At 37.4% G+C, this 18,790-nt stretch overlaps 1 protein-coding gene across 1 annotated transcript; it reads right to left on the bottom strand.

Moving 5' to 3' along the window:
* Positions 1-3,185: 3,185 nt before the first annotated feature.
* SMCO2 (single-pass membrane protein with coiled-coil domains 2) lies at positions 3,186-18,365 on the bottom strand. Its single transcript, XM_036458857.2, has 7 exons — positions 18,156-18,365; positions 17,365-17,514; positions 13,664-13,754; positions 10,324-10,380; positions 7,959-8,015; positions 6,656-6,831; positions 3,186-3,446 (listed from the first exon to the last, which is right to left on the bottom strand). The coding sequence occupies exons 1-7, from the start codon at positions 18,284-18,286 to the stop codon at positions 3,248-3,250; spliced, it is 861 nt and encodes a 286-aa protein (XP_036314750.2). The 5' UTR covers positions 18,287-18,365; the 3' UTR covers positions 3,186-3,247.
* Between the last annotated feature and the right edge of the window lie 425 nt (positions 18,366-18,790).

Genomic DNA, 18,790 nt, shown 5'->3' with positions numbered 1-18,790 from the left:
CAGGTATTTCTTGAGTACTTGTTATGTGCATTGCATTGTCCTAAAATATACTAAGACATGGTTCTAAAATTTGCATTTGTATTTGATTCAGATGGGGAGATTTTTTAAAAATAAAATTCATACTAGCACTATTGAATCTAAATATCTGGGGTTGGAATGAGAAATCTCTAATGTATAAAGCTCCCCAAGTGATTCCAATATGTGCAGTCAAAGGTCCACTGTTTGGGAATCACTTGTACCAGAGACTGTAAAAATAAATGGGGCATAGTCTTTGTTTTTAAGGTATGTACAAAGTGGAATATTAAGCAATATGCTATGCCAATGTTCTTGACTGCCTTATATTCATGGCTTCTGTTTTATTCATGATGTATCCTTTTTCTGAAATGCCATGAAATTATTGTCCATCCTTCAAGATCTATTCAAATGTGGGAATTGGAATCATGTTTCATAATCTCCGTCACCATTTGTCCAACCTCACATCCGTTACACAACCAAATATAAAATCTACCCTTAGATATTCTTCACCTATCATCTCCTTTTCATCCCCATTTCTACCTCTTTAGCTCATCTGGCCATTTAACTCATCTTTCATCTCCATCTGCCCTCCTACCACAATTTATTTTTATGATTCTATTTATCTTGCACAGTTCAATTGTAACTTTTTTTCATATTGAAAATAAAGGTTATTCTTCACTGACACCACTCCTAAGGCAATGGAAACTAAAGAGAAAATAAACAAATGGGATTACATCAAAATAAAAAGCTTTTGCACAGCAAAAGAAACCATCAACAAAACAAGAAAGCCCACTGTATGGGAGAACATTTTTGCAAATGTTATCACTGATAAAAGTTTAATCTCCAACATCTATAGGGAACTTATACAACTTAATGAAAAGAAGATAAATGATCCAATAAAAATGGGCAATAGAACAGAGTCATATGAAAACATGCTCAAAATCACTAATTATCTGAGAGCAGCAAATCAAAACGACAATGCAGTACCATCTCACACCTGTCAGAATGGCAATCATCAACAAATCAACAAATGACAAGTGCTGGCGAGGATGCGGAGAAAAAGGAATCCTTGTGCACTGCTAGTGGGAATGCAGGCTGGTGCAGCCACTGTGGAAAACGATATGGAGTTTCCTCAAAAAACTAAAAATGTCCGAAACCGGTTTGGCTCAGTGGATAGAGTGTCAGTCTGCGGACTAAAAGGTCCCAGGTTCAATTCCGGTCAAGGGCATGTACCTCGGTTGCGGGCGCATCTCCAGTGGGGGGTGTACAAGAGGCAGCTAGTCGATGTTTCTCTCCCATCGATGTTTCTGACTCTATCCCTCTCTCTACCTCTCTGTAAAAAAATCAATAAAATATATTTAAAAAAACAAACTAAAAATGGAACTGCCATTTGACCCAGTAATCCCACTTCTAGGAATATATTTCAAGAAACTAGAAACACCAGTCAGAAAGGATATATGCACCCCTATGTTCATAGCAGCACAATTCACCATAGCTAAGATTTGAAAACAGCCTAAATGCCCATCAGCAGATGAATGGATTAGAAAACTATGGTACATCTACACAATGGAATACACACTATAAAAAAGAAGGAACTTTTACCATTTGCAGCAGCATGGATGGACCTGGAGAGCATTATGTTAAGTGAAATAAGCCAGGCAATGAAAGAAAAATACCACATGACCTCACTCATTTATGGAAAGTAACATTATAACTTGATGAACAAAAAGATAGATACAGAGGAAATAAAGCACCAAACAGACTGTCAAATTACAGTGGAAAGGCAGGGGAGTGTTGGGGGGTCGGGGGTGGGGGAGATCAATCAAAGGACTTGTATACATGCATATAAGCACATAATGGACACAAGACACTGGAGGGGTGGGATGAGGGCATGTGACAGGGGGTAGGGGAAGCTGGGGGAAGTTGAATGGGGGGGGGAGAGATATGTACTACTATATGTAATACTTTAAACAATAAATAAATAAATAAATAAATAAATAAATAAATAAATAAATAAATAAATTGCTACCAAAGGAAAGAAAACAAAAAAAAAGAAAAAGAAAATAAAGGTTACTATTTCCTCATTACCTACAACATTGGGGCTAAAAATACTCCACATTCAAAACTTACTGCATCAACTAAACTTCCTTTGATTATAAGCAACAAAACCAACTCTGGCTAGCTTAAGCAGAAAACGATATAGACTAGTTCAGCAAATTCAAGTTCCAATCATTTCCCTTCTTTGTATGATTCTCAAGATTCTCAGTCTTAGAGATTGCCTGATTGAACATATTTCCAGCTCTTCTTAATAGGGCAATGGGGGACCAACTAGAATTATGTTCACTGGGGAAAGATACTTCTTTAAAAGCAAAATTAGGGTGCCATTACCAAAATCATAAATGAATGTTAAGGGGCAAAATTAAATGTCCATATACTCGAAGTATGGCTCCAACCCAACTTAAGTAAAATTGGAAACAATGGAGAGGAATTCTGTGCTTTCTTTTCTGAGACATCAGAGGTCAAATGGGTGAAATACCGTATTTTTCGGACCATAAGACGCACTTTTTTTCCTCCAGAAGTGGGAGGGAAAAGTCTCTGCGTCTTATGGTCCAAATATAGCCTACACATATACTTTAAAAAAAAAGTTTTTTTACTTGCCCGGCTCTAAAATGGTTCTAAATGCTGCTGTTTACTTTACAGGGTTGATTACATGTGTATATGACTGTGATGTTGGGTTTTAATGCACATAAAATATTTTAGGACACTATTTGTTTCAGAATCTTTTTTTCTTCATTTCCCTTCTCTAAAAACTGGTGCGTCTTATGGTCCGGAGCGTCTTATGGTCCGAAAAATACGGTACCTAAAAACCATGGAATTGTTCTCTTTAATAAATGTGTGTAGCAGAAGTAATTGTTTGTTTTCCAGAGGAAGCTAACACTGGATAGCCTCCGTGTCCTCGCTGTTGGAAGATGAGAGAGATTAGTGGTTTGAAGTAAATGTTTTAATCAATGTGTGCACGATTTGAGGAGTCATTGTGCATTTAAGGGTAGAGATAAACTGCTTTCATTTTTTTTTTCTGTCTGTGATCAACCAATTGCTACATGACTACAATGTCCTTTGCCAACACCCTATAGTATTTTTTTTTTTTTTAGTAAGTTAACCACCATAATACAAGAACAGCCAGAATTTTATTGGGGAGGAAGTGAGTAGTGTAACAGCAACTTCTGTGTCTTTAGGAGGGCAACAAGTCTTCCACTTCCAGATTTAAGAAAGGCACAATAATCTCCCGCAGTTCCCACATTCTGCGGCGCCCAAGCATTGTAGGGAGCGCCTTTTCAAAGATAAACGTGGCGTCAAAAAATAATATGTAACACGAAAGTGCAGTGAAGGTGAGGGCATAAAATAGGATGAAAATCCTCAGTGCACGTTTCCTATAGGGAAAGAAAACATGTGTTAAGAACATTCTGAAGAAAACCACACTGCCGTGACTCCTGGCTCCTCCACCCAGGGAGCTCTATAACTTCATGTAAGTAACTGAACTTCTCTTGACCTCAGGTGACATCTGCAAAATAGTTGAGCACTTAAGTTCATTTTAGGACTGACACTGGAATTCTAACACTCTGTAGTTGTGAAATAATGAAACCCTCGATATTGTGGGGCTCTTTCCTTTGAAATGCTCTTCTCACAGATGATTGCCATCTTTACCTCATTTATGAGGTTTATATGATGCCTGTTTGGGAGAAAATAAAGGCATAGGGGAATTAGGTTTTCTTCAGGACACAAAGTACAATGTGACAAATGGAACTCAGCCCTCTCTGTTATCATTTTTGTCCTGGCATCAGAATCACCCTTACAAAGTAATAGAAGCTTTTCCAAGTCTGAGGACTCCTCCTCCTGGGCTGTGATTATAATGTAGTTTATTTCTTTGTTTTTAATTTCTTGCATTATTATTTTCTAACTAGAGGCCTGGTGCACGAATTCACGCACTGGTAGGGTCCCTTGGCTTGGCTGGCAATTGAGGCCTATTGGGGGGCTGGCTGGCAGGGGAAAGGGACCACAGAAGATTGGCTGGCTGGCCAGGGGAAGGGGCTGTGGAAGGTTGGCCTGCCAGCCCTCCCCCATCCCTCCACTGCCCCGATCAGGGCCCAGGAGGAGGGATCATAGGAAGTCGGCCAGTTGGCCAAGGGGAGGGGCTGTGGGAGGTTGGCTGTGGGAGTGCACTGACCACCACAGGGCTGCTCCTGCATTGAGTGTCTGCCCCCTGGTGGTCAGTGCACATCATAGTGACTGGTTGACTGGTCGTTCCAGTCATTTGGTCATAATGGTCGCTAAGGATTTTACACGATTAAGGTAGAAGATCTGAAAAATCAAAAAGAAAAGACATGTCACAGATAAACCAGTTACCTGAAGGTAATCTCCATCTGTAATACATTTCAGAAGAGAAACTCTAGCATGCAGTTCAAGCTAACTATGGGTCTATTTTGTGACCTCACTCAAGTAGATTCTGTAAATCTGAGTCAAGTTTCTTGGCATTATCACCACTGGCTATCTCTTGGTAGTTCTACAAATAATTGCTTCTACTTCACATATTAAAGAGAACAATCCATGGCTTTTAGTTTATTCATAAGCTTGTTCAACCATCATCACTATTTAATTTCAGGGTGTTATCATCACCCCATAAAGAAAACCTGTACCCACGAATAGTTGCTTTCTTTCTTTTTTTTCCTTTTTTTCTTTTTTTTTTAAATTTAATATATTTTATTGATTTTTCACAGAGAGGAAGGGAGAGAGATAGAGAGCCAGAAACGTCGATGAGAGAGAAACATTGACCAGCTGCCTTCTGCACACCCCCCACTGGGGATGTGCCCACAACCAAGGTACATGCCCTTGCCCGGAATCAAACCCGGGACCTTTCAGTCCGCAGACCGACGCTCTACCACTGAGCCAAACCGGCTTTGGCAATAATTGCTTTCTATTTCCCATTAACCCCAGGCCTGCCAATCATTAATCTATGTTCTATTTATATGGATTTTCCTATTTTGAACATTTCATATGAATGGAATCATGTAGTGTGTGTCCTTTTGTGTCTGGCTTCTTTCACTTAGCATAACATTTTCAAGGGTCATCTACTTGTTAACTATTATAAAAATGCTGCTGTGAACATTCATGTACAGGTGTTTTGTGAGCATATATATTCAGTTCTTTTGGCTGCATATCTAGGTATGGGTCATATGGTAGCTCCATTAACATTTTTAGGAACTGCCAAGTTGTTTGCAAAGTGACTGCACCATTTTACAATCCCACTAGTCATTCCTGAGGTTTTAAATTCTGCACATGCTTGTTATTGTCTATCTTTTTAACTATACTTAACTTACTGGTATAAAGAGGTATCTCATAATTTTGATTTGCATTTCCCTAATGACCAATGATGTTGAACATCTTTTTGTGTGCTTGTTGGCCATTTGTATATTTTCTTTGAAGAAATGTCTATTTAACTCCTTTGCTCATTTAGGAAATTGGGTTGTTAGTCTTTGTTTTTGGATTGTAATAGTTCTTAATGTATTCTGAATACTGGGATCCTTAATTTACAGGATTCTGAAAAAATTTGTTTCTGACCATTTTTCCAGCTCTCTTATTGACTATAATTTTGGAGGTCCACCATTTTCATTGGCATTATTCCTCACTTAACTAATTTTTGTTGAACATGGTGAATGTCTATTTTTTAAAATACATTTTTATTGATTTCAGAGAGTAAGGGAGAGAGAGAGAGAGAGAGAGAGAGAGAGGGAGAAACATCAATGATGAGAGAGAATAACTGATCAGCTTTCTCCTGCATGCCCCACACTGGAGATTGAGCCCACAACCCCGTCATATGCCCTGACCAGGAATTGAACCATGACCTCCTGGTTCTTAGGTAGATGCTTAACCACTGAACCACACTGGCCGGGCTCTACTTCTGATTCTTTATCCCAAACCACAAAACCAGGAGAATCTTCAGCTCCCTCTTTTGTGTGCACTATACCTTGCACATAATCCTGACATGGGACCCACAGCATATTATTGCAATTAAATTATTTTAAATCTGTCTCCTAATACTCCATGGGCTACTAAAGGCAGAAATCTTGATCATTTGGGGACTTGAAATATAAAAAATGTTCATCATATATATATTTAAAAGTATATATGCTCATACTCAGGGTATATGTGATGGTGTGGTATCTCTAGGAAGAAGCGCAGAGTCAGAATTTGCTACTATGTATGCCTTCCATACTGTACAAGGGAGAGGCATCCTGTGCAACAAGCAAAGGTTTTCAAATCTGCTTATCAGCTATGCTGCTCTGGTGGAGGAGGCTGCATCACACTCTGCAGACACCACCCTTTAAGACTTTTTACATATAGTTACCTAAAGCAATAAGGAAGAAATGTGTGTGTGTGTGTGTGTGTGTGTGTGTGTGTGTGTGTGTCTAATGCAATTAATCTATATCTAAAAATCAAAATCAAAATACTATGACTTTTAAAGAACAGAAATAATTTGTAAAAGGAGATGAAACAAATATTTAAGTAACACTTGAGGCTTAATCTTACTATTGTTCACACACAAGGGCCTGTCCAGCCCCCACGGCTCTTTTCTCTGACTCACCACAAGGTACAGCGAGGAGCGGAGTTTTGCACCGAAGGGGTCGGGAGAGCATGAAGAAGCAGCTGCTCTATTTCTTCCCCACCCATTTCCTCAGGATTCCGAGAGTCCGTGTGCTCTTCTTTCAATGGGTACATCCCCAGTCTTTTATTCATCACAGTCATGTCCTTGCAGAAGTTCTGGAAAGAAGAACAATCAATTATCATTTTTTTAAAATGACTCCAACCCGGCCGGTGTGGCTCAGTCAGTGGTTGAGCATCAGTCTATGAACCAGGAAGTCACTGTTCAATTCTGGTCAGGGCAAATGCCCAGGTTGCAGCTCAGTCTCCAGTGCAGGCCAATTAATGATTCTCTCTCATCACTGATGTTTCTATCTCTCTTTCCCTCTCCTTTCCTCTCTGGAATCAATAAACATATATTTAAAAAATGATTCTAGGTATCTGCCAGTCTTATTGTGGATGATGCAGAGAGCTTTTCCCCCAGCACACCTCAGGGGCCCACATTGCAAGTCACATGTGAGTCATCTGAGGCGGTCACTGACAGATATTCTCACCTAATAGAAAAAGGCACTATCACAGAGTAAGTTAGCACCATTGTATAACATGAAACAAAAGCCACATGTTGGTCTTTGCTGGGCTATTCACATAGAAAGATAATTATTCTCGTACTGAATTTATCTATCCAATTTGTTCATCTATGTTAGGACATTTTTTTATTTATTGATTCCTAACAGGCACTGTTCTAGGATGCATTGGCTAACAAAATAGACAAGGGATGTGCATCGTATTGCATGTAGGCTTTTAAAAGCAAACTAGACAAAGAATTACATGCTAAACACATATACACATTAGATATTATAGATTAAGATACTCGCCAAAGACAAAATAAACAAGGTGCTGAGACCAAGTAGCTGAGGTTTGGTGGTGGGCATCTGCTCTAGAAAGTGGGATCACCAGCCACCTCTGAACGTGTGACAGGTTGTTCATTTATTCACTGTTTCATTTTTCTTGGTAAGGAAGATAAGGGAATGTCTGAAAAAGATGACATATGAGCTGAGCCTTGAAGAGAGGGTAATATGTAGTGCATACAGGGTAAGCTCCAGATGGAGGAGATGTGGAAGAGCCCAGAGGTGTGACATGTTCTGTTGGCCCAAAGCAGAAGGCCAGGAGGGGAAGAAGACAGCAATAAGGGTAGAAAGAGATCAGTATGTGGTACCCTCTCCAATTCTAGGGAAAAGATTGCCTCTCTATTTATATTTAGTTCATTTTATCTTACTATTCGAACTCACGTGACAGTGAAATCTTACCTCTATTTTTGCAACAAGTTTCTCCTTTAATTCATGAGCTTCATTACAAGCATCAACCTGAAAAGACACCCACAATTTGGGATAAAATAGAAATTATATTTTTCTGGTTTATACAATAATGTCTTACTCATTTTTGATGCCACTTAATTATAAAGTAGTTTTAATGAAAATTACTTTTACTCAAGTAAAATCCTTGCTCCCTGGAGCAAATTCATAGTGTAATTATAATAAATTGCAGGAGCAATAACCAAAAGATTCATACAATTATTTTCAATGCTTTAGAAGTGCAAATTTTTATTAACAACTGCTTAAAATAAATCATCTTTTTCTCTTCTTATTGCTCTTCCCTGGCTCCTTAAAAACCATCCACCAGGCCACTAGTTAGAGAAACAGAGTGTAATTATGAAGAAAAAAAATAAAATTATGTATCTTTTAAAAATTTATAATATATAAATATTAAATCCTCATTATGTTAGTTCGACTATTTGGGCCTTATGGTTTAGCAAAAAAACCATCCATGAAAGCTGTGTTTCCTCTTTCCTTCCCATGTCTCCTAGAGGCTGCCAGGTAGAGGTAACAGATGGATTTGGTTGGTTTCTATTGTAAGATCAAGACACAAGCTGAAAGCAAACCATCTAAGACATAAATGCCCACTGCACATACGTCAGGAGTAAAACATTTTAAAGGTTTTAAATAATCATCCCATAATAGATTTGCAGCATGACTTGAAGAGCAGAGCTATAGCAGGAAGAACAGTCCTCTGGGATTCAAGAAAGATGGGTTCTAGATAGAGGTGCCATTTCTAGAAATTTATTGAGTTGGAGTGGTAAACGCACAATACAATATGCAGATGATATATTATAGAATTGTACATCAATGTCACCCCAATAAATTCAATCTTAAATTTTATTTATTTATTTATTTAAAAATAGAAATTGATTATTAAAGGAGCCCTTGCCAAAACAAGCAAAGATATGGGTTTCTGAGGCATCGTTTGTAATGGAAAACATGGATTATAAAGCCCCAAATATACAATAAAATAAATGTAATATGTCTAAAAATCAAATCCTGCATTGTAGAAACAGCAGAAAGGTAAAATGACATCTAGTAGCTTAGAATGTTTTTAAAGAAAAAAACATTCTAAGTGAGCCTTAGCCGTTTGGCTTGGTAGACCCTGAGGACTGAAGGGTCTCGGGTTTGATTCCAGTCAAGGGCACCTATCTCTGTTGCAAGCTCCATCCCCTTCCCTGGTTGGGGCATGTGCGGGAGGCAACCAATCAATGTCTCTCTCTCATATTGATGTTTCTCAGTGTGTCTCTTCCCCTCCCTTCCACTCTCTCTAAAAATCAACAGACAAATATTCTTGGGTGAGAATTAACCAAAAAAGAAAATAATAATAATAAATATATATAACAAAAAATGCAAAGTGAAAATAGCAAGTTGCAAAAATATATATATATGCAATATAATCCCATTAAAATAACAATATGTATAGAAAGATTTGATAGAATATAAATATACAGGAATGCTCACTGTGCCCCAGCCATGTGGCTCAGTTAGTTGGAATGTCATTCTGTACACCAAAAGATTATAGTTTCAATTCCTGGTTAGGGTATATACCTGGGATGCAGGTGTCAGGACACATATTAGAAGCAGCCAATAGATGTTTCTCTCTCTCTCTCTCTCTCTCTCTCTCTCATTCTCTCTCTCTCTCTCTCTCTCTCTCTCTCTCTCTCTCCCCCCAACCCTCCCTCTCTCTCTCTCTCCAACCCCTCTCTCTCTCTCAAATTGATGGAACATGTCCTCAGGTGAGATTAAAAAAATAATGTTCACTATGTTTATTGTTGAGTGAGTAGGATTATTTTTTATTTTAATATCAAAAAGTTCTATAATGTTTTACTTATTAAAATAAGCATATATTACTTTTGTTAAGAGAAAAATATATAAATATATATTAAATATGTTTGTATATTTAGATATATAAATACATGTACCTGTATATATTAAAATAAATATATATTAATATATTCAGAATACATACATGTACATATACATATGAATATACACATACATATGATATACACATACATATGAATATATACATATATTCATACACGTACATATGAAGATATACATATATTCATTCAAGAACAAGACTTTTTTCATTTGGAAATATGGGCATATCACTTCATATTTCTGAGTCATGCTTTTCTCTTCTGAAAATAAGGGCATAGATTATATGACCCTAAGTTCTCTTCTAGGTTTAAAATTCTATTTTTCATCAAATTTTAGACTCCATCACTAAAATTCTCTAAATCTGAGATTTCTTTGAAGAAATCAATTATAAAGCCATTTTTATTATTACCTGGACAAATTTGTTATCCATTTCTCCTAGTTGCTTTTTAATTTCCACAATCTTCTCCTTTTAAAACAAAGGGTATAAAACAAAAGTTATAAAGAATGATGTAGGAACTGAAACAAAACAAGTTATGATTTTTCAGAAGAAAGCTAATTCATGATCAAAAGTTTGAGGTTTAATAGAAGCCATTTCCCCCCCTTATTATTCTAGGTGTTGATATCCAAAGTCAATATTAAATTAAATCAAGATATTATTGGCCATATCCTACATAAAAGACTACTGAGCTAGGCACTGTGCTGATTGGATATCAATAAAGAGTATTTGCTCTCAGCGGCTGCCAGGCTGGGAGCGGCCAGGCCCGGAGCGGCCGGGCCCAGAGCAGCCGGGTCGGGTGTGGCCAGGCCCGGAGCAGCAGCAGCCAAGTCCAGAGCAACTAGGCTGGGAGCAGCAGTGACCAGACCTGGAGCAGCTGGTTGTGGAACGAACCAGAGCAACAGAGGCCAGGCCCGGAGCAGCCAGGCCCGGAACAGCTCACTCCTCGCCTGCCCCTGCCCCATGGCTGCCTCTCAGACATGGCTGGAAACTTTTGTGGGAACTTGAGGGTCTGTTGAATCAAGTGATGAAGGCTTAGATTTGGATGTGTTGAGTTAGTATAGCGCTGGGGTGTTGATCTGTGAGTGCCTTGGGTGGGGCCTGGATGAGGCTGGTTGACCTATTTGGAAATGTCTTTTGTATGAAGTGTATCATTGGGAATGTGGAGGTATTATTGATATGAGAAAATGCTAAGTAACTGATTTACTATCTGAAAAGGGATTTACTATCAGGGAAAGGGAGGGAGGAATAGACTGAACATAAACTGTGCACCTATGGATGAGGACAATGGGGGATGGGGAGGGGGCGGAGGGTGGGGTGGAAACCTGGTGGAGGGGGAAGAAATGAGGAACCTTTGTAAAAATATGAACAATAAAGATTGATTTTTTTAAAAAAAGAGTATTTGCTCTCAAACAGCTATAGAGAATGTATAGTCTACACCCTTCTTTACCAAGTTTTTTCAATACCTACCCCTGAACTGTGGCATTTAATTATTTAGAAAATAGCTGTGATATAATCATCATATTTTACTTGGTGCCCTGGTTTGTTTACATAGAAAATATATTTATACAGTACTATCAAAGATAACTGAGATGTAAGTCTTAGGATAAAAGTCTAGATATTCTCATGGAGATTTCAGAAAATGTGTGGACTTGGGGACTCAATAGGAGGCAATACCCCAAATCTACCTCAACGGTAGATTTTAACTATTCTTGGTTTAAAGGTCTTTTCCATTTGGGGTGTGTGTGTGTGTGTGTGTGTGTGTGTGTGTGTGTGTGTGTTTAAATGCTTTTACCAAATTTCCCTTCTCCACTTTCATGGCTTGCTGAGTCATTGCATTTCTTCATGAGAAATAAATGAGCCAATTCATGTGATATTTAAAACTTCATTAACTTATTTCTCTTTTAGTTTTCCCAAACTTTGTTTGCTGTTCCCATATCTATTTCTAATAATGCTCACTTTCCCCTTTATTACCATTCCTACTGACTTTGCATCTGTAACAATTATTTTTAAAGTTTCTTACTCATTAAACCACTGCATTTGTTTTTACACAGGCTTTCCCATCAACCGTTAGACTTATTGAGGACAGAACCTGTGTAAATTTTTTAAAAGTCATGTTTATTAAGGTTATAATTTATATACAGTAAAACTCACCTTTTAAAAAAGTGAGTAATTCTATGAATTTTGACCAATGCACAGTGTTACATAATCAGCACCACAACAAGGTCTGGAATATGTCCATCACACCCCAAATTTCCTGTGCCCTTTTTTCCATCTCCTACTTCCTTTAATCCACTTGACTCCAGCAATCACTAATCTATTTTTTGTTCCCTTTTTGCCCTTTTCAGTATTACGCAAATGGAACCTGGCTTTTTTCACTTAGCATAATGCACTTGAGATCCATTCATGTAGCTGCATGAATAAGAAGGCCATTCCTTTTTATTGCTTAGTAGTATTCCATTTTATAACATGTGTCATGATTTATCCACACGCCACTTGGGGGATATTTGGGTTGTTTTTAATTTTTATGTTTGAGTCTATATTTTTTAAGTGTATACCCAGCTGTGTAACTCCAGACAGAATCTTCATACATGTTTTTGATGTCTTTCCTTTTCAAAGTATCCCAAGCTCTTATTTGTTTTTAAATCTCACTTTCATTTATTTTTGTGCTTGTCTATCTTCCTCCTTGTTCCTTTGATATATATCCCTCTCTAACTCTAACTCCTGCTGAAATCCACATTCCTGTAGGACAGCTGACTCTTGAAAGAATTTTTTAAGGCAAAAAAGTTCTTGGCCTTTGTCCTCTTCCCTCTTTTCATAGTTTGCAATTTCCAAAACCCAAGGACAGTGAAAAAAAAAAATGCTTGACTTTTCAACTAGCACAAAATGAGGTTGCTACTTTAAAATGTTGGACCGAGTCACAGTTAAAAGTAATTTTTTCCTTGGTAATAAATCTGTGCTAATCTGTAGATGGCTTTTCATATGTGAGGGTTTAAATTACATTACCTTCTTACAATAAAAGAGCTATTTCTCCTTTACTTCGTCCAAAATCCACTTAATTTAAACTCTTTGGCTTAAGCTAAAGCTGGGGCTGGCAATTTCATTTAAAAAAATAGGGGGAAAGCTAGACAAAGTCTTTTTCTTTTTTTAGAGACTTTTCTTCAAAGGCCTGAAGGTTAGTAGAGCAGAAAAAGTTATCAGTCAGGGCTCTGAAGTCTTACTTATTTTCAAGAGTTGATCACTACCTTCCTTGCAATATTTTATGAGTCATTATAAAAGGGAAAATTAAACCTTTCTCTAAGTAACATAAGGAGACAAAAACAACAGGAAAACTTAGAGATAGTGAAAATCAACATAGAACACTCTTCATGAAGGAAACAAAGACAGATGCACCCATATCCCTTACACTCTAAGGATGCAGCTCTTCACAAATACGTATTTCCTGTCTTCTCTGTACTGTTAGGTGCTGGGATAAAAGATAAAGAAGAGTTTTCCCATAAGGTACTCATCGTTATCTTAAGATAGCATCAAGATATAACCCTATCTTATTTGTCTGACTGGTTTTCTAGATATAATTTTTTAAAATCTAGCCTTTTTCATACATCAGAGAATAGAAGTGTAGCCAGGCGAAAGGTGCTCAGAACTGACCACCAGATATCATTCCTTCTTGTGACGGAAGAGGGGTTTTAATTCTTCTTATGACCTGTTAAATAATACAAGAGAGGGCAGAGTCCTTCCCAAGCCTCCAGTTTACCTTGATGTTTTCCCCGTTGTCAGGGTCAAGGCCCTGGTGTGACTCCAGCTTTTCAACTTGGCCCTCCAAGGACATCACCTCACTTAATAAGCTGCAAACAGACCAAGAGATGGGCTAAGTCTTGGATTAAGAAAAACCTCCTAATCTTTTTTTAATCTTTGTAGAAAGATCAATTTTAATCTTTTTAAAAAATTAAATTCTATTCCTATAACAGAAGACTCTTGGATAAGTGCTTGTGTTGGAATTGGGAGACATAAATGCAATTCAAAATAAAAAAAATAAAAAACACTCTAAATAATTTAGATAATAGTAAAGAAATGGAAGACATGCCCAGCTGGTGTGGCTCAGTCATGGCTGAGTGGCAACCTATAAACCAAGAGGTCATGGTTGATTCCCGGGTTGTGGGCTCAATCCCCCATGTGGGGGCATGTAGAAGGCTGCAGATCATTAATTCTCTCTCACCACTGATGTTTCTATCTCTCCCTCTCCCTTCCTCTCTGAAATCAATAAAAATATACTTTTAAAAAGAAAGGTTGCTGAAACCGGTTTGGCTCAGTGGATAGAGCCTTAGTTTGTGGACTGAAGGGTCCTGGGTTCAGTTCTGGTCAAGGGCATGTATCTTGGTTGCGGGCACATCCCCAGTAGGGGACGTGCAAGAGGCAGCTGATTGATGACTCTCTCATTGATGTTTCTAACTCTATTCCTCTCCCTTCCTCTCTGTAAAAAATCAATAAAATATATTTTTTTTAAATATTAAAAAAAAATAAAGGTTAAGACCTAACTAGACACAGGAGAAGAAAATTAAAATTATTAAAATGGAAGCTTAGTTAAATTTCTAGAAAAGAACCATGAAAAATTTTTGGGACCTAGGATTAGGCAAAGAGATCTTAGACTTAACTCCAATAACACTACCATAAGAGGGAACATTGATAAACTGGACCTCATTACAAGTTTAAAACTTTTGAGTAGCCAGTCACTGTTAAATGGATTGCATGTCTCATTTCTGGCAAAGGTCTTATATTTATGGTATGTGAAAACCTCTGAAAACGCAACATTAAAAAACAAACTCTCAGCCCAGGCCAGGTGGTTCAGTGTTTGAGCGTCGACCTATGAACCAGGAGGTCCTGGTTCAATTCCCCATCAGGACACATGCCTGGGTTTCAGACTCAATTCCCAATATGGGGTGTGCAGGAAGCAGCTGATCAATGACTCTCTCTCATGATAATGTTTCTATCTCTCCTCTTTGAAATTATATATATATATATATATATATATATATATATATATATATATATATTAATATATATATAATTTTCCAATTAGAAAATGAAAAGACATGCACAGAACTTTCACCAAGAAAGTATATAGATGGCAAAAAAAAACACAACCCACATGAAATGTTTTTTAAAACATTAGGCATAAAAAATTTCCAAATTTAAAACTACAGTGAGATATCACTACACATGTAACTTATCAGATAGCTAAGATAGAAAATATCGATAGTGATAACATTAAATGGGTGTGGAGAATTTGGATCACTCATACATTGGTGATGGGAATGTAAAATGGTACGAACACTCTGGGAAATAGTTTGGCAGTTTCTGTCAAAATGAAACTAAAAACAGACTTACCCTATGACCCATTGATTTCACTCTGGGACAATTGAGAAATTAAGATTTATTTTTATGCAGGAAGTTGTGCATGAATGTTTCAAGTAGCTTTTTTCCTAATAGCCCCAAACTAGAAATTGTGCAATTGTCTTTTGGGGGGTGAATGATTAAACAAAATATATATATATCCATACCACAGACTACTTATTCAGAAGTGAAAAGGAAGGAACTATTGATATATGCAACAACGTGGGTGAACCTCAAAGGAATTATGCCAAGTGAAAAAAAAACTAATCTCAAAGGGATACATATTACATGATTTGATTTATGTAATATTCATGAAATAACATAATTATAGAAAACAGATTTGTTGTTGGCAGGAGTTAGGGATGTGTGAGGGAGAATGAATGGTTGAAGCTACAAAGAAGTAGAATAAAGGAGTTAAAAAATCTTACCACAATGAAATACCAAGGAAATATGACTTCCTGGTGAATTCAACTAAACATATAAGGAATAAACTATGACAGTTTCACACAAACAGGTAGGAAAACATCCAATTTTTTTTCCTGTGAAGCAGGTATTCTTCTTCTACTAACACTACACATTACAAGAAAAGCATGGACCAATCTCTCTCGTCAACATATTTATAAAAATTTCACTTTAGTGAAGTGAATTCAACAATATATAAAAAGGATAACATATTATGACCAAGTGAACTTTATTCTGGGAATTCAAGGCTGGTTCAGCATTCAATAATTAGTCCTTATAATTCACCATGTCAAGAGACTACTAGTACAAACAAATGCAAAGTGATTATTCATAGAATTGAAAAAATCAGATTATTCTGCTGTTAAAAAAATCAGTCTATTAGGAATATAAGAATATTTCCTGGGCCTCTAGTTGGTTAATAAAATTATATAGGTTTCAGGTGTACAATTCTATAACACATCATCTGTATATTTTATTGTGCATTCCCCACCCCAAGTCAAGTCTCCTTCCATCACCATTTATCCTTTTTGCCCTCTTCTATCAATACTTCCCCCACCCCAATTTCCTCAGATAATCACCATACTATTGTCTGTGTCTATGAGGTTTGGGGGATATTTTTGCAATGTTTTAATCCTTACCCAAGGAGGACTAAATATATATATTTAATTCTTACCCAATATATATTTAGAGAGAGAGAGAGAGGAAGGGAGAGATAGGGAGAAAGAGAGTGATGTGAGAGAGAAACATTTATCAGTTGCCTTCTGTACATGCCTTCACCAGGGTTCAAATCCAGCCAACTGAACTTTATGGCCAGGGAGTTTTTTTGTTTTTTGTTATGTTTTTTTCATTTTCCTTTCTTTCTTTTTTTCTTTTCATAATCTCTTCATCTTTTTCACCCAGTCCACCTTCCCTCTGACAGCTGTCAGTCTGCTCTCTGTATCTCTGAGTCTGTTTTTATTTTGTTCCTCAGTTTGTTTTGTTCATTAGATTCCACATATAAGTGAAAAATGGTTCTTGTCTTCCTTTGACTGGTTTATTTCACTTAGCATAATACTCTCCAGGTTCATCCATACTGTTGCAAAAGATAAGGTTTCTCTTTTACAGCTAAGGAGTATTCCATCGTGTAAATATGCCACAGCTTTTTTATCCACTCATCTATTGATGGGCACTTGGGCTGCTTCCAAATCCTGGCTATTGTAAATAATGCTGCAATTAACTTAGGGGTACAATATTCTTTTGAATTAGTGTTTCGAGTTTCTTTAGATATATTCCAAGAAGTGGAATCGCTGGGTCATAAGGCAGTTCAATAATTTTCTAAGATAACTCCATCCTGCTTTTCCCAGTAGTGCACTGGTCTGCATTCCCACCAATTGTACCCAAAGGTTCCCTTTTCTCAAAATCCTCCCCAACTCTGTTGTTTGTTGATTGATTGATGATAGCCCTTCTGACAGGTGTGACATTAACTTCAAACATAAGACTTTACACTTCTTATCCTAGAGACTTTCCTAAGAACTTTACCACCTTAAGCCCCGAGTTTCTAAAATTTCTGAAGCTATGAAAATTTTAATCATGTTCTGACCAACCTCAGCACTTTACAATTACCTCTTCACTGTGCTTTCTGATAGGGATACCTTTTGTATAATACCGTTAATTTTCTTCATCCAGCCCATGTGATCATCTCCGAGTTCTTTCACTTGTAGACCCATCTGTGTATTCCAGTGGTTTAGCTGGAAAAACATGTTCTCCTGATTCCTGCAAAAATATGATTATGATCAGTTTTAAAGTAGAAACAATGGGAAACATCTCCCATGGTCCAAACCCTCTTGTTTTAAAGGGTAAGTTGGTTTGCCTTTTCATTTTCTGTCACCAAAATAGGGCCCAGAGGCAGGTAAGCCTCAAGAAAGAAGTTTGGAAATGTATTTGATATTCATTATAACAGATCTTTTCCAAATCCTGGCCTATTGTAAATAATATACAAAATAAAGCCTATTTTATATTTAGTAAAAACAATAGATATATTTTTAATTTCCCTGTATAGAGTGAATGTTAAGTATTGATTTTAGGATAGTGGTGGTAGCTCAGGGGAGGGGGAGGTATACAATAGGGAAAATGTTTATAGGGGCCTAACAATATATTTTAATGATAATTAGAATACTTTTTATATCTAGAAAATTATCTGAGAGTGATACGGCTCTACCTATATCCTTAGATATATCTTTATTCTGCATTCTTGCTGAACGTGTAGGTAGTTACTTGTGCACATGAGTGCTTCATGGTTTAATTCATGTATGGATTTTAAATCTCCAAAGCTTTCCCTAAGTTCTCTGCTAAATTTATGTTTCCCCTCCACAAAACATGATTACATGTTTCCTTTTGCTTACGTCAAAGCTTACAGTTTAGGGATGTTCTCTGAAAACTGCCAAGATGTGGACAGTTGAGGGTCTTCATGCTTAGCATCATGTGCTTCTTGCTCATCCTGTTTACTCTGCAGGTCCTCGTCACGCTCAGCCTCCAGCTCCAACATATCCTGATAGTGATCATGAAAGAAGCAAAGCAGAACAGAAGGGCTATCACAACAGGTGGTGGTCCCTCTAGCCTACCCATGCCCCCTCGCTGGGAGCAAGCACATAGCTCTCTCTGAGGCCGGAGCCTTCTGATGCATCTGGAAGATAAGCAACATGCTCTCCTGCTCTGTTGACAGAGGAAGGCTGGGCAGGGATATGGAGAACCTCGGTGGTCACAGACACAGCTCTTTTCAGTGCTGCTGAGTACTAGAATTCCATTTTTCTTTTTTAATTTTTTTATTAAATTATTATCTTTGTACATATACCATTGCCCACCCCCTCCCATACATGCCCTCCCTCCCCAGAGTTTTGTGCCCATTGGTTGTACTTATATGCTTGTATATAAGTCCTTCGGTTGATCTATTATCTCCCTCAGATCTCCTTACCTAGAATTCCATTTTTCCACGAACTCTAGCACCCCACTCAAATAAGATGACTGGTCTCTTCAAAAAAAAAAAGTCAGC

The sequence above is a fragment of the Pipistrellus kuhlii genome, unplaced genomic scaffold (assembly GCF_014108245.1).
Source record: "Pipistrellus kuhlii isolate mPipKuh1 unplaced genomic scaffold, mPipKuh1.p scaffold_m20_p_3, whole genome shotgun sequence".
Taxonomy (NCBI): domain Eukaryota; kingdom Metazoa; phylum Chordata; class Mammalia; order Chiroptera; family Vespertilionidae; genus Pipistrellus; species Pipistrellus kuhlii.
Note: the sequence above shows the minus strand (reverse complement) of the source record. Positions and strands in the feature narration are given on the sequence as shown.